We start from the raw sequence: 26,041 nt of genomic DNA, 5'->3' as shown, positions 1-26,041 counted from the left end.
CTCACCCCATAAGCTCAAAAACTTTCAATGACTCCCTTTTTCCCAATGGGGGGAAAAAAAGCTCCACTCCTTTTTCCCCCCAGGAGTTACTCCTATAGCCAGCTTAATTTATATGCCACTTCCCAGTTGTGGGTACCTTTGATTCTACCACCTGTTCCCCAATTTGCTTGAGTATAAAGAATGTAAGACTTGGTGAGGTAAGGTTCAGATTTTCAGTCAACACGGGTAGTGGATGAGCTGTGTTTCAAACAAGTGAATAAAGTTGACAATATATCCTCAAGAAAGTTTCCTAAATTCTGGCCTCAGTAACCAGCCTCTGGGCAGCATTTACAGAGCCGACACCAGGGGGTAGCAAAATCTCGCTCTCACGGTTCTCAGCACTAATTATAGGGAAGCTGGAGAGTCTGGAGGACTAGAGGGCCCATAAACCATTGATGGAAAAGAGCTCCAGCTCCCTGCCTCTAACTCTGCTGGGAAGATGGTCACTGAGGTTTGCTGCCCTAGATTATTTTTTGACGCTGTGGAGCAGAGGAATCTTCTTGCTTTCAAGAAGAATGAACACTTTCTCTCTCTTCTTTTCCAGACCCCGTGGAGTGGAGAAAGGGTGGAGGTTAGCATCCTGAGGAGGTGAGAGAAGAAGCCCAACACCTAGGCGACCCCCGCCCCTTTCCCCCAATTCCACTCCCCCCACCCCACCCCACCCCTGCCTCTCCAAAGACTGCCCTGAGGCTCTGGCCTCCTGGCTTCGTAGGAACTACTGTATCCACTGCACGACGTTTTCCAAACGTCACCCTCCAGCCCCGCAGCGGCACTTGCCTTCAAGTCCACTGCGGAGTCTATTCGGCTTTCCGATCTTCTCAAATGTCCACCCTTTGGAAGCGCCCCTCCCCATGTTCCCCACCCTTGCAGGGCTTCCCGTTGCCAGCTCAGAGGAGAGGCAAGGCATCTCCCTCCTATGCCTAAGGCTCCCCTAGGCCTCCTGGGGGACCCTCGCCAGGGCTTCGTTTCCCATCCAGACGCAGCGGAGGATGGTTGAAGCTAGAACTTTCTTAACTAGCCTGCTCCTTTGTCTACTGCGTCAGATAGCCATCCCCATCGCCCGGAGCCCTAGCGGCCTTGGGAAACTCTCTAACGCCACCCCACAAGAAGGAAGGGTCTGGCATCCAGTATTGGATCACGGGGCTGAATGAGGATCCGGTGGCTTCCCTCTGCTAACTAAGGGAGAGATCGGGGATGCGGAGGGCAAGGGGCAGCGAGGAAAGAACTCAGAAAACGTCCCCCGGAGTGCACGCCTTAAGTGGAGGATCCTGATCCTGGGACCCTGCGCGCATTCAGCCTGGACGTCCACTCCCCTCCTCAAGCCTTCACCCCAAGCCTTCACCGCTCCCAAATTCCCCCACGCCCCCGCCCTCCCCAGGCAGCACAGAGGAGCCCATTGTCGGAGCCCGAAGGCTCGAGGCTGGAGGAGATGGGAGGGGAAGGAGGAGGGCGGACAAGTCCCTGGAGAGTGGGAGGAATCCCCCGATTTTCCTGTCCTCTGTTCCACCGGAGGCGGGCAGGGGCCTGGGGGATGGGAGAGGGGGGTCTCTTCTGAACTCCAGGAGCTGCCGAAGTCTGGCAACGGAGGGGAGAGGAGATTCCCGGGCGAGTTAGAATCTAGAGGCTTCCGGCCACCAAAAGGCTCCAGGCCTAGGCTGGGGACCCCAGGGAATTCACGCACGCTCCAGCCTTTGGACTGTCCCTTGGGGAGACTAAACTGATCCCTTAGGGAGCGCGGCGGTGGCGGGAAGAGGGGCATCCTCGGCGGGACGGGCCTCCGAGGGTCAGGGTCCGGGCTACGGACTGGAGGGCGGGGCGGAGAAGGAAGAGAGTTGCGGGAGAGCGGTGCAGATCCGCTGGGGGCGTCGGGGGAGAGGCCAGAAGCTCCGCGCGGGAGTGGCAGTCCCGACAGGGGGTCCAGCGCGGAGGCAGAGGCGGGCACTGAAGGGCGGGGCGGGGAGGGGCGGCCGTCTCGACCCTCCCTGGCGGGGCCCCGCGGCCTGGGAGCGCGAGCGGGCCGAGCCGCCACCGCGGCCGGAGCTGTCCCCTAGCCAGACCCGGCGAGACGCGAGCGGCGGGAGGGAGGCGGCGGCGCGCCCGGCCCCGCCCGCCCGCCCCAGCGTCGGACGCGGCCCGGAGCCGAGCCATGGTGAGTCCCCCGTCGCAACCCTGTGTCCCCTCCGCCTTCGCGCAGCCCGCTCGGGATCACCAGTCCCCTGCTTGGTGCCTCTTGCTCCTTCTTGGAACTCTTGAGCGCCCTGGGACTCTCCTCCCTCCCATCCCCCCTTCTTTTCTTTGATCTGTCTGTCTGCCCCACAGTCTGGCTCTGTCCCCACTGGGTATTGCCCTCACTCCTTTCTTCCTCCTTTTCTCCGCCCCTCCCCCAACCTTCCATAGGTCTCTCCCCCTAAATCCACACACCTCCTCTCGCCCTCTTCGGTCCTGACCTGTGCCTTCCTTTGCAGGATCTTCCCTCCCCCTCCCGGTCCCAGCTCCTTACCCGCGGGGGACCCGTGCGGGTTCGTGCTGCAGCGGCCCTAGAAGGGGCCCGGCCTCGGGTCATGAGAACTGACCTGCTTGGAACCACCATTTTCCATCCCAGTCCCCAGGCCCGGTGAGCCGGGCCCACCCATCCGGCCCTGGGGGACCGCCACAGCTGTGGCTGGGCTGGGGCCAGGGACCTGGCCAAAAAGGGAAATTCCCGCGGAGAAAGCGAGGCTGCCTCAGAACAGTGGACAGAATGGGGAGGGGGGCTCACAGTGCCAGGGGGCGTGACGCTGCCAGATCAGACAAGAGATGCGGTGGGGGCGAGGAGTTGCCCCTGAGCTCACGCTGCAGGGAACCGAAGCGCTGTCTCCAGGAGTCGCAGCTGCAGAGGGAAGGGAGAACTGACGGGAGCTCCCTGCAGCCAGCTGGGGACCCAGGCAACAGCAACTCAGGGCACAGGAATCAGGAGAGCCCTGTTAAGGGAAGCCCATACCAACCGGAGTGGACACTATCCTGTGAACTTTCACTCCAAAAGTACTCTCTGAAGAGTCACTGCAGGTGTGGGCACTGCCAGGGAGAGCGCCCACTGCGGGAGGGATTGGGGGGGGCGCGGCCAAAGGGGCGCTCACAGCAGGGAGTGGAGCGGGAGAGGCCCTGCCAGGGGGCGCTCATCGGAGGGAGTGGAGGAGGGGGAGGAGCACCACCCCGGCTGCTTCTTTACAGAAGGAAGGGCACCCCCTGGCCGAGAGGCTGGAATGAGAAGAAAGAGGAACCGAGCCAGGGAGAGCTGACTCAGTCTCTCTGGTCTCCTCTTTGGTCCCGGCCGGCTGAAGGCCCGGTCTCTGAGCTCCTGCCCGCCGCCTCCCACCCCGACCCCTCCTCCCCTCCTGCCGCTGCCGTTTCCTGTGGCTGAGACTCTCGCTCAGCCATGAGCTCACCGCCCCTAATGGGTTGCAGCTGCCTCGCTGCTCCAGCTCTAGCTCCCCCTTCCAGGCCTCCAAGCGGACGGCCCACTCTGCCTCACCCCCCGCCCATCTCCACCCTCCCCCCACCCACGCTCCCAGCGCTGGCCGGGTCCCCGGAACACTGGGGGGTCTGTCTGCTCGCCCACACACCTTGGGGCCGGGTCTCTGTGCTGACGCACTGACTGTCGGTCTCTGGACTGGCCGCCTCGCTTCTCAGTCGGTCTGCACAGGCGGGCAACACTCTGGGCTGGAGGGACTCAAAGGAAAACGTGCAGTTTTGTCCTGAAGGCAAAGGCGGCGGACGGCGGGGTGGGGGTGGGGAGCAAAGGGGAGTAGAGAACTAGATAAACACTTCACTGGGCAGTTAGAGCAAAGAAATCTGATAAAAGGAATTTCAAAGCCACCTTGTAAGAGAAATAAGTTTGCAAAGGAATAGCCTGAGGGGTGGTTGTTTAGGGTGTGAAATGGAGAAAGATATCCAGTTGTTTCACTTAGGGAAGTGAGTCTGGAGGAAGCAAGGCTGACTTTTGAGAGGGTGGCTCCCAGTGCAGGTTGGCAGAGAGGCCCTACAGAAATCAGAAAATGTTTCAGTTCTAATACTTACCAGCAAGCCCTTCTCCTCACTTTCCTACAAGTTCCTTTTGTGACTTTCTCCTCTTTCAACTGTCCCCACCCACCCAGGTCTTTGTAACCCAATCCCACATGCTCTGGGAATGGGTGATTGCTTTAGAGCTGGTCTGGAGAGGGAGGGCGGGTGCTAGAAAGACTCGAAGCAGATAGCCCTTCAGTCCACCTTCTTCCCACCCAATGACCATCTCTAGCATGTGATTGTTCATGGGTGATGACATCTTCCCTTAAAATGGGGGTTCCTGGATAGTAGGCCCTGTGAGCAGGGACTTACTTGTAGGATGGCTATAAAAAAGGGCTCCACCCTCCCGAGCTGAGACATCAGTGACTGTCCTGATGGCGAGGGGCCTATTTCTTCCTGAGGAGGGCCTAGGCAGTCGCTCCAATTTACAAGAAACAGGTTCGGCCCAGATCAGACACATTCACGAAAAAGTCTCCTCAGATCTCCAAAGCCAAGGTCTCCGAGCTGACTGGCTCAGCCCCAGTCTCATCAGCCAGCATTTCCTGCCTGCTGTCTCTCTGCACATACTTTCTATGCAATGGGGCCGCAGGAGGACTCAGCCAGCCTCCAAGGAGCCATGCATGCTTGGGTGATCTCTAGGGATCTGCAGCCTCCTCTTGTCTCTCTTAGGAGCCTGAGCCAGTGGAGGACTGTGTGCAGAGTACTCTGGCCGCCCTATACCCTCCCTTTGAGGCAACAGCTCCCACACTGTTGGGCCAGGTGTTCCAGGTGGTGGAGAGGACTTTTCGGGAGGATGCGCTGAGGTACACACTGGACTTCCTGGTGCCCGCCAAGCACCTGCTTGCCAAGGTCCAACAGGAAGCCTGTGTGAGTGAATGCATCTCTATTTCATCTCCCCTAAGATCCACTGCCTCACCCCAGACACCAGTCAGACCGACTAATTCCCCCCCGCCCCCAACCGAGATACTGCCTCCCCTCATACTGATCTCCTCAGAGGCACTCACCATTCAGATACTAACAGAGACACTCATCGTCCACAGATATTAACCTCTAAGAAATGTAAACTCCCAAAGACCCTCACCCTCCGGGCCCATTCCAGATATTTCCCCCCTTGTATTAGCTTTTCAAATTACTGACTCTCCCAGATATGACTCAACAGAGTCAATTCCACAGATATAAAGACCTCCTAAGAGTCTCTGGCTCCTCCAAGATGATGGCATCTGCTGTCTGTGTCTTTGTAGTGACACAGTTCTCACCCTCCCCCTCATGGAACTAACTTCTTAGAGAAGCTTTCTACCACCAGAAAATGTATCTGTCCCAATCCTTTCCCCTATCACATGCACACCCCAAGATCTTTCCTCCTGTCCTCCTGGGATTTTAACCCACCAGGCATAAGGCCACTCTTGCCTAGGGTATGCTCATTCTAACTTTCCCTTCCTGCTGGTTTCATCAGCAGGGGTCTGAGCGCAGCCTGCCACCTCTCTCCCCAGGCCCAGTACAGCGGTTTCCTCTTCTTCCATGAGGGCTGGCCCCTCTGCCTGCACGAGCAGGTGGTGGTGCAGCTCGCAGCCCTACCCTGGCAGCTGCTGCGCCCAGGAGACTTCTACCTGCAAGTGGTGCCTTCAGCAGCCCAAGCACCCCGCCTGGCACTCAAGTGCCTGGCCCCAGGGGGTGGGCGGGTGCAGGAGCTGCCTGTGCCCAATGAGGCCTGTGCTTACCTGTTCACACCTGAGTGGCTGCAAGGCATCAATAAGGACCGGCCAACAGGTCGCCTCAGCACCTGTCTGCTATCTGCACCCTCTGGGATTCAGCGGCTGCCCTGGGCTGAGCTCATCTGCCCTCGATTTGTACACAAAGGGGGCCTCATGGTTGGACATCGGCCAAGCACATTACCCCCAGAACTTCCCCCTGGACCTCCAGGGCTCCCCAGCCCTCCACTCCCTGAGGAGGCCCTGGGCACCCGGAGTCCTGGGGATGGGCACAATGCCCCTGCGGAAGGACCTGAGGGCGAGTACGTGGAACTACTGGAGGTGACACTTCCTTCAAGGGGGAGCCCCATGGATGCTGAAGGCTCCTCAGGCCTCTCCAGGACCCGAACGGTACCCACACGCAAGGGTGCTGGAGGAAAGGGCCGACACCGGAGACACCGGGCATGGATGCACCAGAAGGGTCTGGTGTCTCGGGACCAGGATGGAGCACGCCCACCTGGTGAAGGGAGCAGCACTGGAGCCTCGCCTGGGTCTCCCCCAGGAGCTGAGGCTCTCCCAGAGGCAGCAGCCCTGGAGCTATCTGAGCCCCCAGAAGAGACACTGGGGGAAGCCTCTGAGTCTTGCCCCCTGAAGCCAGGGGAGGTCGGAGGAGGAGCAGGCCAGGGGGCTGAAGGGCCACCTGGCACCCCTCGGAGAACAGGCAAAGGAAACAGGAGAAAGAAGCGAGCTGCCGGCAGAGGGGCTCTCAACCGAGGAGGAGACAGTGCCCCACTGAGTCCTGGGGACAAAGAAGAGACTAGCCACCAGGAAGCTCTTGTCAGTCTGTCCCCACCAAATGAACACGAGCTTCCAGGATGCAACCCAGTTAAGGAAGAGCAGGAAGGCTCAGGGAAGCCAGAGTCTGAGCCAAAAGAGGAGCTCAAACCAGCAGAGGAAAAAGAGCCTCGGCCCCTGGAAGACTGTGGGCCTGTAGAAGAGAGGACCAGAGAAAGAGAGCAGGAGGGACCCAGCCTGGTGTGTGTGGCAGGTGAGATGACACCAAGGCCAGTAGGGCAAGGGCTGGGGTAGCGGGGGGCCCAGGGAAGGGGGCTGAAGGAAGAGCAGAAGTGAGCCTGAGAGCAGAACAGCCAGACCCATCCTCAACCCAGGCCCATAGCTCTGCTTGTGTCTTCAGGACCCACCGATCCAGAAGGGCTCCCGTCTGACCCCCCAGCACCATCCCTCGAGACTGTGCAGGAAGTAAAAGGGGACAGCATCCCAGAAGAGGCTCCTCCAGGCTCCATCTCTGATGACCCTGGTGTAGCTTGGGACTTGATGGCCTCTGGATTCCTCATCCTGACTGGTCAGTGGGCAGCAATGGCTGAAGGGAGCTGAGGAAAGAGAGGCCTCTGGGGTGGGCTGTGGAGGGAGGCGGGGTGGACAGGAGGTAGCCAAGGCCTGCCCCCAGCCAGGACAGCCTGGCCGTTTTGTGTCCTCAGGAGGGGTGGACCAGAGTGGGCGAGCCCTGCTGACCATTACCCCACCGTGCTCTCCTGAGGAGCCCCCACCCTCCCAAGAGGCGCTGAGCACTGCTCTTCATTACCTGCACTCACTGCTCAGGTAACCGAGGCCCAGCGCTAGCACCCTGCACAATAACTATGGACCATGAGGACTACTAAGGTCCTCTCTCCTCAGGACACTGACCTCTAAGACACCTACTTCTTCAACCCTCAGATTTGCAAGTCATTGATATCTGACCTACTGACCCCTGACTTGCAGAATATCTTCATCAGTCTTCCAAATCAACAGTGCTGACTTTCAATATTCTAAGACACTATTTAGATGATCAGAACGTTGATTTACTCATTCAATGACTACTTGAGCACCAGAACCTACTAGGCAGCATGTGCAGCAATGGCAGCTACGTGCTGGCATTGAATTCATACCCTTCCAGAGCACAGAATTCCTAACTTCTTAAACCCTGATCCCATGACCCAGTAGCCATGTGATTATAGACTCCCAATTGCTAGGTCACCACCTCTTGGACACACATCCCAGACTTTGGCCCTTTGCCCATTGCCAGGAACTAACTTCTGAGGATGAATAACACTCAAACCAGATTCTATGCTGTTATCCCCTCAACATGCATACGCACACACAGACACACACACACAGACACACACAGACACACACACACACACACACCCCTTCCTTGGCTCTTCCTTCCCCCACAGGCCTGATCTACAGATACTGGGGCTTTCCGTCCTGCTGGACCTTCGCAAGGCACCCCCACTGCCTCCAGCACTCATTTCTGTCCTGAGTCGACTTCAGGTAATCAACCCTTTGAGACAGTGACTTCTTCTGGATCTTCATCAGTCCTCTTCCTTAGTGACTCTTCCTTAGTGGTCATTCCAGGCCACCCAGTTGCCCCACAGTTTAGGGTTATTCTTCTCTGCCTCAGGACTCAGGAGATCCTCCCCTCATTCATCGGCTGCTGCTTCTCACTCATGATAACCCTCCAACTGAACTCCATGGACTTCAGGTTTGAGCCCCTCCCTCCCACCTAGTGCTAATCAGTAGCAGCGAGAGAAGAGAATGGTTGGGGCCCCAGGCCAGTCCCCAAGTCCCTATGTGCCCAGGCCAGAACTCCCTTGCCTTTACATGTCTACAGGGTGCTGAGCTGCTGTCAGAGAGTGATCTGAAAAGAGTGGCCAGGCCAGAGGAGCTGCAGTGGGACTTGGGAGGTCACAGGGAGCCCTCTCCAAGCCACTGGGTAGAGACACACCAGGTAAGCTTCACCTCCCCAACCCAGGACACAGGGAATAGACCTGACCCACCAGAGGACATTCTAGGAGAGAGGGCCAATCTGAGACATAACCAAGGAGTTGAGAAAAGTGGTTTCCCTTCCATTCAATTCAGCCAGTATTGGAGTTCCCTGGTGACTCAGTGAGTTAAAGATCCAGCACTGTCACTGCAGCAGCTCAGGTCAGTGCTGTGGCGAGGGTTGGATCTCTGGCCCAAGAACTTTCACATGCCACAGGTATGGCCAAAAAACCTCCCCCAAAACAAAACAAACAAGCAATAAAACCAAACAAGTATTTATGAACAAAGTATTTATACATGTACCCTGAGCTACTGGGAAGATGGGAGAGGTATGTTAAATAAGTTCTTTTTTCTCCCTCTGGTTTTAAGATATAATTGACATACAGCACTGAACAAGTTTAAGGTGTAGAGCATAATGATTTGACTTAACATGTATCATTAAGTGATTACCACAGTTAATTTAGTAAATTTCCGTCATGTGTAGATACAAAATTAAAAGAATAGAAAAAAAAGTTTTATTTCTGATGAGAACTCTTAGAATTTACTCTTAACAACTTTCATATATAACATACAGGAATCTCAATTATATTTATCATGTTGTACATCACAGCCGTAGTACTTATTTATCTTGTAACTGGAAGTTTATTCCTTTTTGACTCTCTTCATTCAATTCTTCCTCCCCCTCATTCCCCACCTCTGGTAATCACGAATTTGATCTCTTTTTGATGAATTTGTTTCATTTGTTTTTAAAGTATAATTGACTTACAACACTATGTTAGTTCCTGTTGTGTTAGGAAACAAATAGTGATTTGATATTTCTAAACATTTCAAAATTATCACCATGATGTCCAGTTGTCATCTGTCACCATACAAAGATATTAATAATTATTGATTATATTCTTCACACTGTACATTTTGTACCCATGACTCATTTATTTTGCAATTTAAAATTTGTACCTCGTACTCTTCCTCTCCTGTTTCCTTCTCTCCCTACCCACTTCCCCTCTGGCAACCAACTGTTCTCTGTATTTATAACTCTGTTTCTGTTTTGTTATGTTTGTTCATTTGTTTTGTTTTTAAGATTCTACATATAAGTGAAATCATACAGTATTTGTCTTTCTCTGACATTTCACTTAGCAGAATATTCTCTAGGTCCATCTATGTTGTCACAAATGGCAAGATTTCATCCTTTTTTGTGGCTGAGTAATATTCCTCTGCATGTATGTACCACATAGTTTTTTGCCATTCATCTATTGATGGGAACTTAAGTTCCTTACATATCTTGGCTCTTATAAATAATGTTGTTATTAACATAGAGATGCATCTATCTCCTCTAATTAGTGTCTTCATCCTCTTTGCATAAATACTAAGTAGTGGAATTGCTGGATCATATGGTAGTTCATTTTTAATTTTTTGAGGAATCTCCCTACTGCACCAACTACATGATTCCCTTTCCTGCACATTCTCACCTACACTTGTTATACTGATAGATGTGAGATGATATTTCATTGTGGCTTTTTTGTTTTTCAGGTTTTTTTTTTTTTTTTTGCCATACCTGAGGCATATGGAAGTTCCTGGGCCAGGGATTCAATCCGAGACATAGCTGCAATCTATGCCACAACTGGATCCTTACCACACTGCACCGGGCCCAGGATTGAACCCTTGATCCTCGCAGCAATCTGAGGTGATGCAGTCGGATCCTTAACCCACTGTGCCATGGCATGAACTCCTTATTGTGGTTTTGATTTGCATTTTCATGATGATTAATATCATTAGGTATCTTTTCATGTGTCTGTTGGCCTCTGTATGCCTTCTTTGGGAAAAATGTCTATTCAGATCCTCTCTCCATTTCTTAATTGGGTTGTTTGTTCTTTTGATGTTGAGTTGTATGAGTTCTTTGTATATTTTGGATATGAACCACTTATAGGATATATTGTTTGCAAGTATCTTTTCCCATTTAGTAGGTGGTCTTTTAGTTTTGTTGATTATTTTCTTCACTGTGCAAAAGCATTTTAGTTTGATATAGTCCCATTTGCCTATTTTTGTTTTTGTTTCCCTTGTTAAGGATATGTATCCAAAAAATGTGACATTCCCTGGTAGCTCAGTGGGTTAAAGATCCCGCTTTGTCACTTATGTGGCTTGGGTCACTGTTGTGGCTCAGGTTCAATCCTTGGCTCAGGAAGTTCCACGTGCTGTGGGCACCACAAAAAAAATAATGATACTAGGGCAGATGTCAAAGAGCATATTGCTTATGTTTTCTTCTAGAAGTTTTATGGTTTCAGATCTTATATTCAAGTCTTCATTTAGAATTTAGCTTTGTGCATGGCATAAGAGAGTAGTCCAGTTTGATTCTTTCGTGTGTAGTTATCCAGTATTCCCAGCACCATTTATTGTAGAAGCAGTCTTTTCCCATTGTATATTCTTGCCTCCTTTGTCATAGATTAATTGACCATATGTGTGTGGATTTATTTCTGGGCTTTCTTTTCTGTTCCATTGATCTTTGTGTCTCTTTTCATGCCAGTATCATATTGTTTTGATTACTGTAGCTTTGGAGTATAGTTTGAAATCAAGGAGCATGATATTTCCAACATTCTTCTTGCTCAAGATTGTTTTGGCTATTCAGGGTCTTTTGTATTTCCTTACAAATTTTAGAATTATGTGTTCTAGTTTTATGAAAAATGCCATTGGTATTTTAATAGGGATTTCCTTGAATCTGTAAATTGTCTTGGGAGTATGGTCATTTTACAATATTAATTCCTCCAATCCATGAGCATGGTTTATCTTTCCATTTGTTTGTGTCATCTTCAGTTTCTTTCATTAGTGTCTTATAGTTTTCCAAGTATAGGTCTTTCACCACCTTGATTAGATTTATTCCTAGGTATTTTATTCTTTTTGATGCAATCATAAATGAAATTGTTTTCTTAATTCTTTCTCATAGTTTAGTGTATAAAAATGTAATGATCTTTGTTTATTAATTTTGTATCCTACAACTTAACTGAATTCTTTAGTGAGTCCTACTAGTTTTTTGGTGGTGTCTCTAGGATTGTCTATGTATAGTATCATATAATCTCAAATGGTGACCACTTTATTTCTTCCTTTTCATTTTGGATGGCTTGTATTTCTTTGTCTTCTCTGATTGCTGTGGCTAGGACTTCCAAAACTATTTTGAATAAAAGTGGCAAGAGTGGACATCCTTGTCTTTTCCTGATCTTAGAGGAGATGTGTTCAGCTTTTTGTCATTGAGTATGTTAGTTGTGGGTTTGTCATAAGTGGCCTTTATTGTGTTGAGGTACTTTCCCTCTTATTTTGTTGAGAGTTTTTATCATAAGTGGCTGTTGAATTTTTTGAAAAATTGTTCCCACATCAATTGAAATGATCATATGATTTTTTTCCTTAATTTCGTTAACATGGTCTATCATGTTGATTGATTTGCAGATGAACCATCCTTGCATCCCTGGAATAAAACCCACCTGATCATGGCATATGACTCATTTAATGTATTGTTGGATTTGGTTTGCTAATATTTTGTTGAGTGTTTTTGCATCTATGCTCATCAGTGATGTTGGCTTGTAATTTTCTACTTTTGCTTCTTAATAAATGGCATATTTTTGGTGGGAGATAAGTCAGAAACAACCAGAGAAGAGTGCAAAATAGTGTCACTGAAGTTTTAGAAGGAACTGAGAGTCAAGAAAGGTTGTTTCTGGTTCCACGTGAACTTGAACAAGCTATTGTAACTTATTTCTGGAGATGGTGCCTTTCTGTACCTGCTCCCTGCACCAACATTCCAGCCTCAAGATCCTCGACCGTGAAGTATACCAATTGTGATATAATCTCCTATCCTATGAATCTAAATGCTGTGAAGTATTCAAGAAAAAAGATACGAATATGATCTGACCTGAGTATTAAAACTGGTTTATAACATGGTCTCTAAACTGTGGCTCAAAAGAGAACTGAATCTGAATAGGCAGGGAGGAGAGTTTTATAGGGTGAAGATCAAGTGCAAATGAGGGAAAGGAGATTCATGTTTACTAAGCTGTAAAATGTGCCAGGCCTAGCTAGCTGCTTACCTAGCATCATCTCTTTAAACCTTGAAATCTGGTGTCTCATCATGACTTTACAATTGAGGAAACCGAGGTTCAGGTAGGTTTCTGGACCTGCCCAAGGTCATACAGTTATCAAGAAACAAAGTAGGAGTTCCCGTCATGGTGCAGTGGTTAACGAATCCGACTAGGAACCATGAGGTTGCGGGTTCGATCCCTGCCCTTGCTCAGTGGGTTAACGATCCGGCGTTGCCGTGAGCTGTGGTGTAGGTTGCAGACGCGGCTCGGATCCTGCGTTGCTGTGCCTCTGGCGTAGGCCGGTGGCTACAGCTCCGATTGGACCCCTAGCCTGGGAACCTCCATATGCCGCGGGAGCGGCCCAAGAAATAGCAACAACAACAACAACAACAACAAAAGACAAAAAGACAAAAAGACAAAAAAAAAAAAAAAGAAACAAAGTAAAGAATTGAATCCAGCTTTGGCCCCATAAAAAATCTCTGGGGCTGCCCCACCTCCAGCCTAGGGCTTCGGCTCTTTATCCTAAACTCTGTCCCTGGACCCCACCCCTGTGTGTTTGTTTCAGGAAGTGGCAAGGCTGTGCCGCCTGTGCCAAGGTGTGCTGGGCTCTATACGGCAAGCCATTGAGGAGCTGGAGGGAGCAGCAGAGCCAGAGGGAGAAGTATGAAATGAGATGGGATGTGTTGGGATGGGTTGGCTGAGCTGAGGGCTTTCTGGTGGAATCCCAACTGTCAATTTCTCCCTGTCCCCAGGAGGTGGTAGGAATGCCTGAGCCCTTACAGAAGGTACTGGCAGATCCCCGGCTGACAGAGCTGCAGAGGGATGGGGAGCTATCCTGATGAGGCTGCGCTCCACTCACAGCAGCAAGTATGAGGGGTGGTGTGTGAGGGCATGTGGATGTGGGAGATGGAGACACAGCAGAGGGCTGCCAATATACCTTAGCTGCCAGATAATTCTTACTAAGCATGTATCTGGAAAAGTATCATGCTTTCCCACTTATCTCATAACCCTCACGACATCCCTAGGTGCCAGTTACAATTACAGATGGGAACTGGGGTGGAAGGTCCTGTGTAGTGCAGCAGGTTAAGGATGGTTGCATTGTCACAGCTGTACGCAGGTTACAACTACGGCCCAGGTTCAGTCCCTGGCCTGGGAACTTCCACGTGCCACAAGTGCAGCTAAAAAAAAAAAAAAAAAAAAAAAAAGACAAAAAATAGATGTTGATTTGGAGGGTCAGAAATGTTCAGGAATTCCCTTCATGGCTCAGTGGTTAACAAACCTGACTAGTATCCATGAGGATGTGCATTTGATTCCTGGGCTTCCTCAGTGGGTTAAGGATCTGGCATTCTGATTCGACCCCTAGCTGGGAAACCTCTATATGCCGCATGTGCAGCCCTCAAAAGACAAAAGAAAAAAAGAAAATTTCAAGGTCTTGGCCAAGGCTAGTCAGTAAATCAAAGAGTCAGGACTCAAATCCAGGCACATACTCTCATGTATCCAAGATGGGATGGGGTTTAGGGGAGGCTTGACAAGGGAAGGGGTTCATTCTAGCCCCCTCCTTCCCCAGGCTGGAGGGCCCAGGCCCAGCTACACTGTATCAAGAGGTGGATGAAGCCATTCATCAGCTCGTGCGCCTCTCCAACCTACATGTGCAACAGCAGGAGCAGCGACAACGCTTGCACCAACTCCAGCAGGTAAGTCAGAACCCCCCTATGCTTCTTACTCAGACTGGGGGCCTGGCCTCCAGCACCCTCTTTCCCACTGATACTTAGAGTTGATGGTGTTCTCCTAATGTGGCTGTGTTGAATGACCTTCCTTTTCTCCTCATCTTCCCTAGAGGTTGATCATGATCCATGTGAGATTCAATAACAGGGAGATAGCATCTCAGTATGAGCAAAGAGAGGCCATATCTCCCCCTCCCACAGTTTTTTGTTTGTTTGTTTGTTTTGGGGTTTTTTTGTTGTTGTTGTTGTTGTTGTTTTTAAGGGGTGCACCTGCGGTGTATGGAAGTTTCCAGGCTAGGGGTTGAATTAGAGCTGCAGCAGCCAGATCTGCCACAGCAGCTCAGAATCTGAGCCACACATGCAACCTATACCACAGCCCATGGCAATGCTGGATGCTTAACCCACTAAGCAAGGTCAGGGATCGAACCTGCATCCTCATGGACATTAGTCAGGTTGGTTACCACTGAGCCACAACGGGAACTTCTCCCCTTCCCACTGTTGATGTTGATCAAGGATCCTTAGAAATTGTGAGAGATGCTCAGTACCCCAGGGGATTCTAGGAAGAGCCGACTGATTCTGAGTACCTACCTCTTTAGCTTAAAAATAACAAACATCTATTGATACCAGCTCCCTCCACCACTTATGCAATCTAATACCCAAACCTGAGGCTGGAAAGATCCCACACTCCTCCACATTGGAAGGAGAGGATAGTGGAAGCCACTAAATGTCTTGGAAACCAAGGCCTCTTTGTGGGGAAGATTGAAGGATAAGGTTGGCTTTTCTGAACCTCGGTTCTTCTCTCTTGGGTTATGAGCTCCATAGGGATTTGCTCTCCACCCTACCTTGTGGGTAGAGGGGCCTTTGAAATCTGACTGCTCCTCCACAGCTTCTAAGTGAGGCGAGTGAACACCTCATGGACCTGCGTGTGGGCTCAGGTGAAGGGTCATCTCAGGGTCAATGTCAAAGGGGATAAGGGCAGAGATCTCTGTTCATGAGATTTCTGCATAGTGGCTTCCTCCTACCTAGCACCCAAGGGTTTATATCTCCTATTGTTTGTTTGTTTGCTTACTTACTTGCTTATTAGCTGTATTCCTCTTATTTAAAAACTGTCAGCACACAGGATTTAGCGTCTCAGGTGTTCAGCTTGAGTTCTGCTCTGCTAGGAGACGTTGGTCAAGTATTGAAGCATCTCTGAGTTCCCAAGACCTCATCTGCAAAATGGGGATGATAGTAAGGCTTACCTCACAAGGGTGTTAAAATGATCAAATGAGTTCAGCAAAGGATTGTAGAAGTGGTTTGTTGTTGGCACAGGTTATTGGAACATTCTCAGACTTCTTGTCCTCAGGCTGTCTTTCCCTAGCTTCCAGCCTTTCTTCAGAGTAAAGACTTACCATCCCTTTTTGGTCAAACATCTCAGAACCAACACGACAGTTCCTCGAGCCCCATAATAGGCAACTAGAGCTAGACACACACACACTCTCTCTCACACACACACACACACACACACACACACACACACATGTCCTGGGCTGTCCAGGCTTGATCCTTGGGACCCCTGCCCACCAGTTACTAGGCTCTATGAATGTGAAATTTTTCCTGGCCCTCGGTATCCAAACCACCCTCACCCCTTCATCCTGCATCTGGCTCACACCACTTTTATCTATTTCACCTCCAGGCATAGCCCTAAAATGCTCAGGGCTTCCTTCCAGCCCAGCCTCCCCATCCCTGGTGCTTTGCAGAGATCTCTTACTCACTTTCTCACTTGACCCTTGTGGAAACTACCACCATTCACTGTTATCATTTCACCTTACACCTGAGATGAAATGGTTCACCCAGGTTCTACAGATTGCGGTGCTGGGTTTGAGCTGGATCTCAGCTTTTCTTTCCACTGCACAGCCCCCTTCACCCTCATGGCTCTGTTTTCCCACCTTGTCTGCCTCAGGTGCTGCAGTGGCTCTCAGGCCCAGGGGAGGAGCAGCTGGCCAGCTTCACTGTACCCGGGGACTCCCTGTCTGCCCTGCAGGAGTCAGAGCTACGATTTCGGGCTTTCAGCGCTGAGGTTCAGGTGAGAAGGGGGAGATGGGTGATGGGGGGATACTTGGGGAGGGAGGGGAGACTGACTGTGACTGGGGTAGGGGGGCAGGTCTGACTGCAGCCTCCCTTCTCCAGGAGCGCCTGGCTCAGGCACGGGAGGCCCTGACCCTGGAGGAGGAAACTGCCTCCCAGAGGGTTCTGGATATTTTTGAACAGCGCCTAGAGCAGGCTGAGAGTGGCCTCCATCGGGCTCTGCGGCTACAGCGCTTCTTCCAGCAGGTATGTGCTGAGCCTCTTCCTTCTATGCCCACCACTGCCTTTCTTCTGCCTGGAGAAGCTGATCAGATAGTTGTTAAGAGCAGGGACTTGGAGGAGTTCCTGTCATGGCTCAGTGATAAGGAACCTGACTAGTATCCATGAGGATGTGGGTTCCATCCCTGGCCTTGGTCAGTGGGTTAAGGATCTGGCATTGCCATAAGCTGTGGTATAGGTCATAGATGAGGCTCAGATCCTATGTTGCAGTGGCTGTGGCTGTAGCTGTGGCCAGAGCTGCAGCTCCAATTAGACCCCTAACCTGGGAACCTCCATGTCTCAGGTGCAGCCCTAAAAAGACATAAAAGCGGTGGGGGGGAACTTGGGAAGCCATCTCCTGGGCCTTGACTCTTGGCTCTGCCACCTACCTGATGAATGACCTGGAACAAGATGTGAAATATGAGTGTGCCTTGTGGCACCTACCTTACAGGGCCGAGTGTGGATTATGTAAGCAGTATATAAAAAGTACTTAACACAGAGCCTGCCACTTGTACATTCTGTGTATTTTATCCAGGCCTCTGTGTCTCCAGACCAGCTGAGAATGACATGTGATGCTGGGACAGTGAGGGGAGGTGTTCTGAGAGGACTGGGGGTGATGGTCCTTGGGAAGCCATCGGCAAAGGAGGACAGGAACTGTCATCAGGCAGTGTGTGGGAGCAGCGCAGGACCTCACTCCCTCCTCTCCCCATTTTCAACCTCTTTGGCCTTATAGGCACATGAATGGGTGGACGAAGGTTCCGCGAGGCTAGCAGGAGCAGGGCCAGGGCGGGAGGCAGTACTGGCAGCCCTGGCCCTGCGGCGGGCCCCAGAGCCCAGCGCTGGCACCTTCCAGGAGATGCGGGCCCTGGCACTGGACCTGGGCAGCCCGGCAGCCCTACGAGAATGGGGCCGCTGCCGGGCCCGCTGCCAGGAGCTGGAGAGGAGGATTCAGCAACAGCTGGGAGAGGAGGCGAGTCCACGGGGCCACCGACGACGACGGGCAGACAGCGCCAGCAGCGGAGGGCCCAGCGGGGCCCCCACAGCCCCTCACCCAGTCTCAGCTCCCTGCTGCTCCCCAGCAGTCCTGGGCCACGGGCAGCCCCGTCCCACTGCTCCCTGGCCCCCTGTGGGAGGACTATGAGGAAGAGGGCCCTGAGCTGACTCCAGAGGCAGAGGGCAGACCGCCGAGGACCGTGCTGATCCGGGGCCTGGAGGTCACCAGTACCGAGGTGGTAGACAGGACGTGCTCACCCCGGGAACATGTGCTGCTGGGCCGGGCCGGGGCGCCGGAAGGGCCCTGGGGAGTAGGCACCCCCCGGATGGAGCGCAAGCGAAGCATCAGGTGAGGAGACTCAGCCTCGCTGGTGCCCAAGAGGCAGCCCCAGCTGCCCATCAGGGAAAGCATATGACATTGTTGGGGTGGTGACTTCCTCTCATACCCAACCCACTGTCACTCCTTGTTGTGCTTGCAGCGCCCAGCAGCGCCTGGTGTCTGAGCTGATTGCCTGCGAGCAGGAGTACGTGGGTACCTTGAGTGAGCCTGTGCCACCCCCTGGGCCTGAACTGACCCCTGAACTGCGGGGCACCTGGGCTGCTGCCCTGAGTGCCCGGGAGAGGCTCCGCAGTTTCCACCGGACGCACTTTCTGCGGGAGCTTCAGGGGTGTGCCACACACCCCCTGCGCATTGGGGCCTGCTTCCTTCGCCATGTGAGTGAGCCTCTAAGACACCTTCCAGGGCTTCTGCCTTCACATGTCTCAGCCCCATCCTCTTGTCTCTCCTTCCCAGGATCCGTCCCCCAATCCCACCCCCCACCAAAATGCGTGGTCCAAGAAGCTGGGGCCTAGTGCTATTTGCTGGGCTCCTCTGGATCTACTCAGCCACTGTGTTCCTGATGTCAAATGCTGCCTGGCCTGCGCTCTCTCCATGGGAGCCTGTCCTTCTCCAGGCAGATTGAGTGCTCCCCAGTGGCCTGTCCCTCCTTTGGGCTGCACAGGATGTGCAGGAGGAAAGGGAGAGCTTGTCTGTGTGGCCTCACCAAGGATGACTTACTGCTTTCCTACCGGTACAGGGGGACCAGTTCAGCCTTTACGCCCAGTACGTGAAGCACCGGCACAAGTTGGAGAATGGTCTGGCTGCCCTTGGCCCCCTAACCAAGGTAACCTTTTCTCCATCCCTCATGAGAAGGGAGGGGCCAGGAAGACCTGAAATCCACCCAACCTCAAAATCTCTCACGGTGAAAAAACTTTCCTGGGAGTTCCCATTGTGGCTCAGTGGTAATGGACCCGACTGTTATCTATGAGGCTGTGGGTTCAATCCCTGGCCTCACTCAGTGGGTTAAGGATCCGGCACTGCCGTGAGCTGCATAGTAGGTCACAGACGTGGCCCAGATCCCACGTTGCTGTGGCTATGGCTATGGCTGTGGCCAGCAGCTGCAGCTCCAATTCAACCCCCAGCCTGAGAAATTCCATATGCTGTGGGTGCAGCCCTAAAAAGTGAAAAAAATAAAGCTTCCCTTGGTGGATGTGCCCAGAAATATCACCTACCAATAATCTCTCAGAGTTGCTGAGGGTGGGACAAGCACCAGACTGGGAACCAAGTGAACGTGGGTTCTCATCCAATCCACCTAAGGGACTCTGCACAAGAATCTTGATTCCTCTGGGCCTCTGCTTTCTAGTAAATGGGGGCAGTATTCACTATATCTAACTAAGTGCTCTGAGGATCCAGACACCACATCAAAAGATGTAAAAGGGACTTCAGAAGTTAAAAGTCAGAGAATACAAAGGATTATTTGTATTCTTCCATTCTTCAAAAAATAGGGAGTTCCCGTTATGGCTCAGTGGTTAACGAATCTGACTGGGAACCATGAGGTTGGGGGTTCGATCCCTGGCCTTACTCAGTGGGTTAAGGATCCGGCAATGCCATGAGCTGTGGTGTAGGTTGCAGACACAGCTTGGATCTCGAGTTGCTGTGGCTCTGGCGTAGGCCGGCAGCTACAGCTCCGATTAGACCCCTAGCCTGGGAACCTCCATATGCCATGGGTGTGGCCCTAGAAAAGACAGAAAGACAAAAAAAAAAAAAAAAAAAAAAAAGCAGATGGTTGACTCCTCGGCAAGCCTCCTGCCTCCTTTCTTTCTGGGGGAAAGTTTCTCACCTTACATTTGGGTGTATCTGGGCTAGATCTGCCCCTAAAAACCAAAAGGACCACCCATCTTCCCCAAAGAGCTCATCTCCTACCAGCTCCATCCCCTCCCCTCATTCCTACCTGTTTCCTCCTCAAACTAGGGCTCCGTGGAGGGGGGCCCTCACCTGCCCCGGGCCCTGCAGCAGCCCCTGGAGCAGCTGGCCAGGTATGGGCGGCTCCTGGAGGAGCTCCTAAGGGAAGCTGGGCCTGAACCAAGTTCTGAGCGCCAAGCTCTTGGGGCTGCCGTGCAGCTGCTCCGAGAACAAGAGACCCGTGGCAAAGACCTGCTGGCTGTGGAGGCGGTGCGTGGCTGTGAGGTGAGGCTGTGGTTCCAGTTACTCCAGCTCAGGCTGTCTATCCCTGTGACCTCAGAAGCAGTGTAGGCTGGTGACCAGACAAGTAGACTCAAGGTCAGAGGGCCCCAGGCTGTAATTTCTAACCACCTGGATAGCATTGATCAAGAACTTCACAGGGCCTCAATTTCCTCATCTATACATAAAGAAGCTGTGTCCTGCCCAGCATTCCATAACTCCATATCTGCCTGTGTTTTCCTGTTCTTTTCCTAATTCTTATCACTATCTACCCTGAACTTTATCCTGTATCTCAATCCTTAATACATGCCTTATTCTCCTCTCCTTAGTCTCTTTCCTGCCCTGAGGTTCCAGAAGAGGTTGGAAACCTACCTCCTCTGGGACTGACCTCTCTCCTTTAATTCTTTGCTGATTCTCCTCCTGGGGCAAAATGGTACCTTGGTCCCCAGCATTGCAAAGGCTTACCCATTAAGGCTGTAAATCCTACTGTGTGATGTGCCCTCCGTCTTCAGAGGGAGGGCTGTGTTGCTGGGGCCAGGTGTGCCATGCATGGATTCTAGGCTGAAGTCTCTGACTTCCTGACTTTGCCTGAGAACCAGTGGATTAGGCCCCTTGTGCTATAAATCCCATCTTCACTCCCTGTATAATAGACACAGACAGCCCTGTAGCCAATCACCTTTTCTTTTCCTTTTTCTTTTCCCAGATAGATCTGAAGGAGCAGGGGCAACTCCTGCATCGGGACCCTTTCACAGTCATCTGTGGCCGGAAAAAGTGCCTTCGCCATGTCTTTCTTTTTGAGCATCTCCTTCTGTTCAGCAAGCTCAAGGGTCCTGAAGGGGGGCCAGAGACTTTTGTTTACAAGCAGGCCTTTAAGGTACAGTGCCTAAGGGCAGGGGTGGGAGGAGCCACAGGGATGGGATAGGAAGTCATATTCTTTTGTTGGTTTGTTTTCCTGCCTTTTCTAGGGCCACTCCTGAGGCATATGGAGGTTTCCAGGCCAGGGGTCTAATCGGAGCTGTAGCTGCCGGCCTACGCCAGAGCCACAGCAACTCGGGATCCGAGCTGCGTCTGCAATCCACACCACAGCTCACGGCAGCACTGGATCCTTAACCCACTGAGCAAGGCAAGGGATCGAACCCGCAACCTCATGGTTCCTAGTCGGATTCATTAACCACTGGGCCACGACAGGAACTCCAGGAAGTCATATTCTTCTTGGAAACTCAGGATGTTCTAAAAATTCAGTCCCAACCCAGCTTCAGAATCTGTATCATCTACAACAGGCTCTGGCATGTAATCAAACGTCAGGTTAGAATGTGAGGTGACAGAAGTCCTTGTCATTAGTCTACTCCATGGGGTTTTCCTTGTCATTCATGCAGGAGATTCATGAGGCATTCTAAGCCAGAAAGGAGGAGGATCTTTTCCATTAAGAACACACATGTCAGAGTTCCCACTGTGGCTTAGTGGTAACGAACCCGACTAGTATCCATGAGGGCGAGGGTTCGATCCCTGGTCTCACTCAGTGGGTTAAGGATATGATGTTGCCATGAACTGTGGTGTAGGTCATAGATGCGGCTTGGATACCGTATTGCTATTGCTGTGGCTATGGCTGTGGCTGTGGCTGGCAGCCATAGCTCCGATTCAACCCCTAGCCTGGGAACCTCCATGTGCCACAGGTGGGGCCCTAAAAAAGAGAGAGAGAGAACACACATGCCTTCTGAGTTAGGAATGTCCTTGGGGGGTAAAGGACACTATAAACATAGCTTAACGTGATGGAACTGAAGAACCCAAGAGAGGGAGGCCTTGCTTTAGAGAAATAGCTTTGCTATCCAGATAAACATCACCAGCAGTCTAGTCCTAGATCAGCCAGTGTGGTATGAACATCAATGGTGCAAGGGTTTCTAGACTCTGTACCTCTATACTAGTCACAGCAGTCCTAGTATAAAGAAAAGAGCCTAGGTTTGGAATAACATAGCCTTGGGTTTAAACTTTCCTTCTCTGCTAAGCTTTGATAAGCCTTGGACAAGTTGCTTTGTGTGTCTGGGCACAGCCCCCTTCTGTAAATCATGGTTGTTATGAAAACTAAATGTAGAGTACTTGGCACATGGTAGGTGTTGAGCAAACATTTACGGATCATCTACCAGATGCCAGGCTAAGTGGAGAGCTTTTCCACGTGGTACCATCCTGCCAGGATGCACTCCATCTTCACCCACTCTCCTCTGCTCTTTCTCAGACTGCCGACATGGGACTAACAGAAAACATTGGGGACAGTGGGCTCTGCTTTGAGTTGTGGTTTCGGCGACGTCGTGCACGAGAGGCGTACACTTTGCAGGCAGCCTCACCAGAGATCAAACTCAAGTGGACAAGTTCCATTGCTCAGCTGCTGTGGAGACAGGCAGCCCACAACAAGGGTACTGGGACAGAGCTGGACAGGGTGTGCTTGGGGTCAAGGTTATGGCAGAAGTTTAGCTGGAGAGTGTGGAGACTGCCTGGGAAGACAGGGTGTAGGATGGACAATGACTTCTGAGAAGATTCAGAATCTGATTTGAGAGAGATTGCTGAGATAGAAATTAATCTAAGATGCATCAAAAGGGGAAAGGAAACCAGCAAATTTCAGGGAGGTAAGAGCAAATGGCTGGGCAAGAGAGAGTGAGAGGGTGCTCCTTGGACCCACCTGCCAGACCTTATTTGTTGTATTACCAGGACTTGTTTGTTAGTTTTGTTTTGGGGGAGGTTTTTTGCTAGTCTTTGTTTTGTTTTTTATTCTCTGAACCCCATTCCACTCATTTGAAAAATGGAAAGCAACATCTATACCTCAGTGTGATAGGGAGGATTAAATAAGGTGATATATATGGAAGCAGTTGATGAACTGTAAAGGTATATAAAAATGTGGGTTTTGCTCTTAATGCCCAAGCTAAAGAGAAGAAGGTGAGTATCAGAAGAGAAACTGGGTGGCTGGAATGCCAGATGGGCAGGATACAGCATATAGGAGAGAAGAGACAGAAGTGAGGGGCAAGTCGAGGACCACTGTCACCATCCACGTCCTAACAGTCAACAGGAAGAGTAACAAGGGAGACCAGAGGAATGAGCGGGAGGAATGAGAGTTCGAAGGAACAAAGGGGTTGGTAACAGGGTCTCTGTTCCCTAGAGCTCCGAGTGCAGCAGATGGTCTCCATGGGCATTGGGAACAAACCCTTCCTGGACATCAAAGCCCTTGGGGAGCGGACGCTGAGTGCCCTGCTCACTGGAAGAGGTGAGGGCCAGAGTGCTGGGGGATGGCCCTAGAGGTCAAAGCCTTGAGAGTGAGGGCACAGTGCAGAGGCGTGGTGGAAAGTGAGGAAGGGTCATGAGTGGATATGTCTTCCCAGCAAGTGTGGGACTGACTGGGAGGCCCTCTATGAGATGAGGGTCATTTCAGGGAGCCAGGCCCTCTATGAAATGAGGGTCATTTCCCACACCAGCACCCCACCCCTCAACCCCCCACTCTCTGCAGCCGCCCGCACCCGGGCCTCGGTGGCCGTGTCTTCCTTTGAGCATGCCGGCCCCTCCCTTCCCGGTCTCTCCCCGGGAGCCTGCTCCCTGCCTGCCCGCGTCGAGGAGGAGGCCTGGGATCTGGACGTCAAGCAAATTTCCCTGGGTGAGGCACCTCTCAAGGGGTGGCTCCCAACAGCTGGGTCATCATGGTGATGTTCAGGCTGCTTGCTGCTGAGCAATTCCTTTCTCTAGCCAAGTAGCCCGGTTGCCATGACAACTATGTACAGCTTCCCCATTGCTAAAAGAGCCTTCCATTTGGTTGCTAGGGTAATGCTTACAGCAGCCTGTTGCTAAGAAGCACTTCCTCTGTACCTCTCTCTCTCTCTAGCTCTTCTTGGGTTTCTATGGAAACTGCTTCAGCTTCCTGTTGTACCCTCCTGGTTCACCACGGCAATCTTTATAGTTTCCTGTCGCTTCTTCCCTGGTTGCTCTAATGATGCCGCTGACAATTTCCTGCCTCTTGGTAGGGGGGTTCTCTTGCAACTGGATTGCTATGGTGACTTACAGCTTCCTGTTGCTATGGAGCTTTTCCTTCCCTGATGGAGCAGCTTGGTTGCTTAAGGTAATCTAGAGGGGTCCTATTCCCTGCTCTCACCGTAGCTTCCCCTCCAGCACCAGAAACACTTGACTCTTCTGGAGATGTGTCCCCAGGACCAAGAAACAGCCCCAGCCTGCAACCCCCACACCCTGGGAGCAGCACTCCCACTCTGGCCAGTGGAGGGATCTTAGGGCTATCCCGGCAGGTGAGTCCCTGCAACAGGGCTGAAAATGGGGTGGTCTCTTGGGCCACTTTCGGCGGGCGGGCTCTTCTGACCATTCAATCCATAAGGGGCAGGGGGACCAGTGAACCTGTGCTCCCAGCAATGCTAAAGGCTGGATGGATATCCTGTCTGGTCTGCCTTTCTCCTCTCCCCCAGGCCTGGCTGAGAGAGATCAAGATTAGAAGTAAAAAGGAATGTTTAATAAGGAGCGTAATGCAAGGGTGCTAGAAAGGGGAGAATGCCAACAGCCTGGTTTGGACTTAGATTAAATCAGCAAAATTCAAGAACTCTGGGGAAGAAAGCGGGGCAATTTAATGGAGAGGCTTGGGAGTGGGAGAGAGGTTATATATGGAAGAGAATATTTCTTATCCTTTACATTCACTGCAGTTTCTCTTCCCTTAGAGTCATGCCCGAGCCCTGAGTGACCCCACCACGCCTCTGTGACTGGGTGAGTCGGTGCCCTCTTTCTGCAACATCCAGCATCCTTCCCTCCTGCATGTACCATCCTTCCTTCCCCCAGCTGCTTGGGAGTCAGCTTCTTCCCTCTCCCAGCCCATCTCCCTCTTCTCTCCCGACTTCTAAAGAAGATCCAGAACTTGGTACAGCCCCTCCTCTCAGCACACTTTAGGCTGGGATGGCGGGGAGGTGGGGCAGGGGGACGTAGTAAAGGACTGGATGCGCATTGAGTTCCTTCCCTCTGCTTCCTGGACAGAGAGGAGGTCAAAGGACCAGTGTGTTCCCCTGCTACTGCTATCTCTAGCTCTCCCCAGCCAGGTGCCTTCCTGCAGGAACCAGAGTGACCACACTTGCTTGTCTTCATACCCTGGAGGTGGGGAATGTATCCCCCGTTCAGTCCTTCCCCATCCTGGGCCACTACCAACTCCCAGGACACCGTTCCGTGTCAGCCCTTCCCTGACGGCCTGTGTTCTCCCTTGGGTCCCGCCCCCGACTCTCCCTGAGAAGACTCATCTCTGCCAGGTCAACTTTAGTTCCTGGTGACTCCATTCTGGGGTGTCATAGGAAACGAAGCTATGCAAACCATTACAGAAGAGTGGGGCAGGGAACTGAAAACTTTTATATATGTAATTACTGTTATTATTATAATACTATTGATATATTAAATATATTTACTCACACTTTGTCTCCAAAGAGCTAGAGCAGACCTCGGGGTTGAGGTGATACCACTTACTTGAATACTTCCCTTCACCCACCCATTAACTATAACACAGAAAATAAAATCAAGGCTGCAAGGTACCCTGTACCCCTTACCCACCAAAAGCTGGGCCTGGGCCTGGGCCAATGTGTACCCTTCCAGACGAGTGGCCCCAGAGGCTCAATGCACCTGCTGAAGGTTCTCCTTTCATGCTGAACCCACTTATTGAGACCAGGCTGGTCACAGTCAAGCTTGGGTCCAGCACTGTCCAGCAGTTCTCAAAATGAGGCCTTTGGCCACAGTATCTGAGAATCCCCTAGACTACTTGTTAAATGCTAATATCTGGGACCCACCCCAGAGCTACTGAAGCTGAAGCCTGGGAGTAAAGCCCAAGTTTCTGCATTT

General features: G+C 51.7%; 1 protein-coding gene across 1 annotated transcript; it reads left to right on the top strand.

The window, feature by feature from the left end:
* On the top strand, positions 2,068-25,619 carry ARHGEF40 (Rho guanine nucleotide exchange factor 40). Its single transcript, XM_021099307.1, is given in 26 exon segments — positions 2,068-2,188; positions 4,750-4,947; positions 5,571-6,816; positions 6,964-7,131; positions 7,268-7,388; positions 8,003-8,099; positions 8,230-8,310; positions 8,440-8,556; positions 13,215-13,310; positions 13,402-13,471; positions 13,474-13,516; positions 14,217-14,343; positions 16,316-16,438; positions 16,543-16,686; positions 17,432-17,720; positions 17,723-17,827; positions 17,830-18,040; positions 18,171-18,405; positions 18,768-18,854; positions 19,982-20,197; positions 20,895-21,065; positions 22,422-22,599; positions 23,337-23,441; positions 23,682-23,825; positions 24,335-24,465; positions 24,886-25,619. Coding segments are annotated over 26 exon segments (4,548 nt in total). The 5' UTR covers positions 2,068-2,185; the 3' UTR covers positions 24,928-25,619.

The sequence above is a fragment of the Sus scrofa genome, chromosome 7 (assembly GCF_000003025.6).
Source record: "Sus scrofa isolate TJ Tabasco breed Duroc chromosome 7, Sscrofa11.1, whole genome shotgun sequence".
NCBI classification, from domain to species: Eukaryota; Metazoa; Chordata; class Mammalia; order Artiodactyla; family Suidae; genus Sus; species Sus scrofa.
Note: the sequence above shows the minus strand (reverse complement) of the source record. Positions and strands in the feature narration are given on the sequence as shown.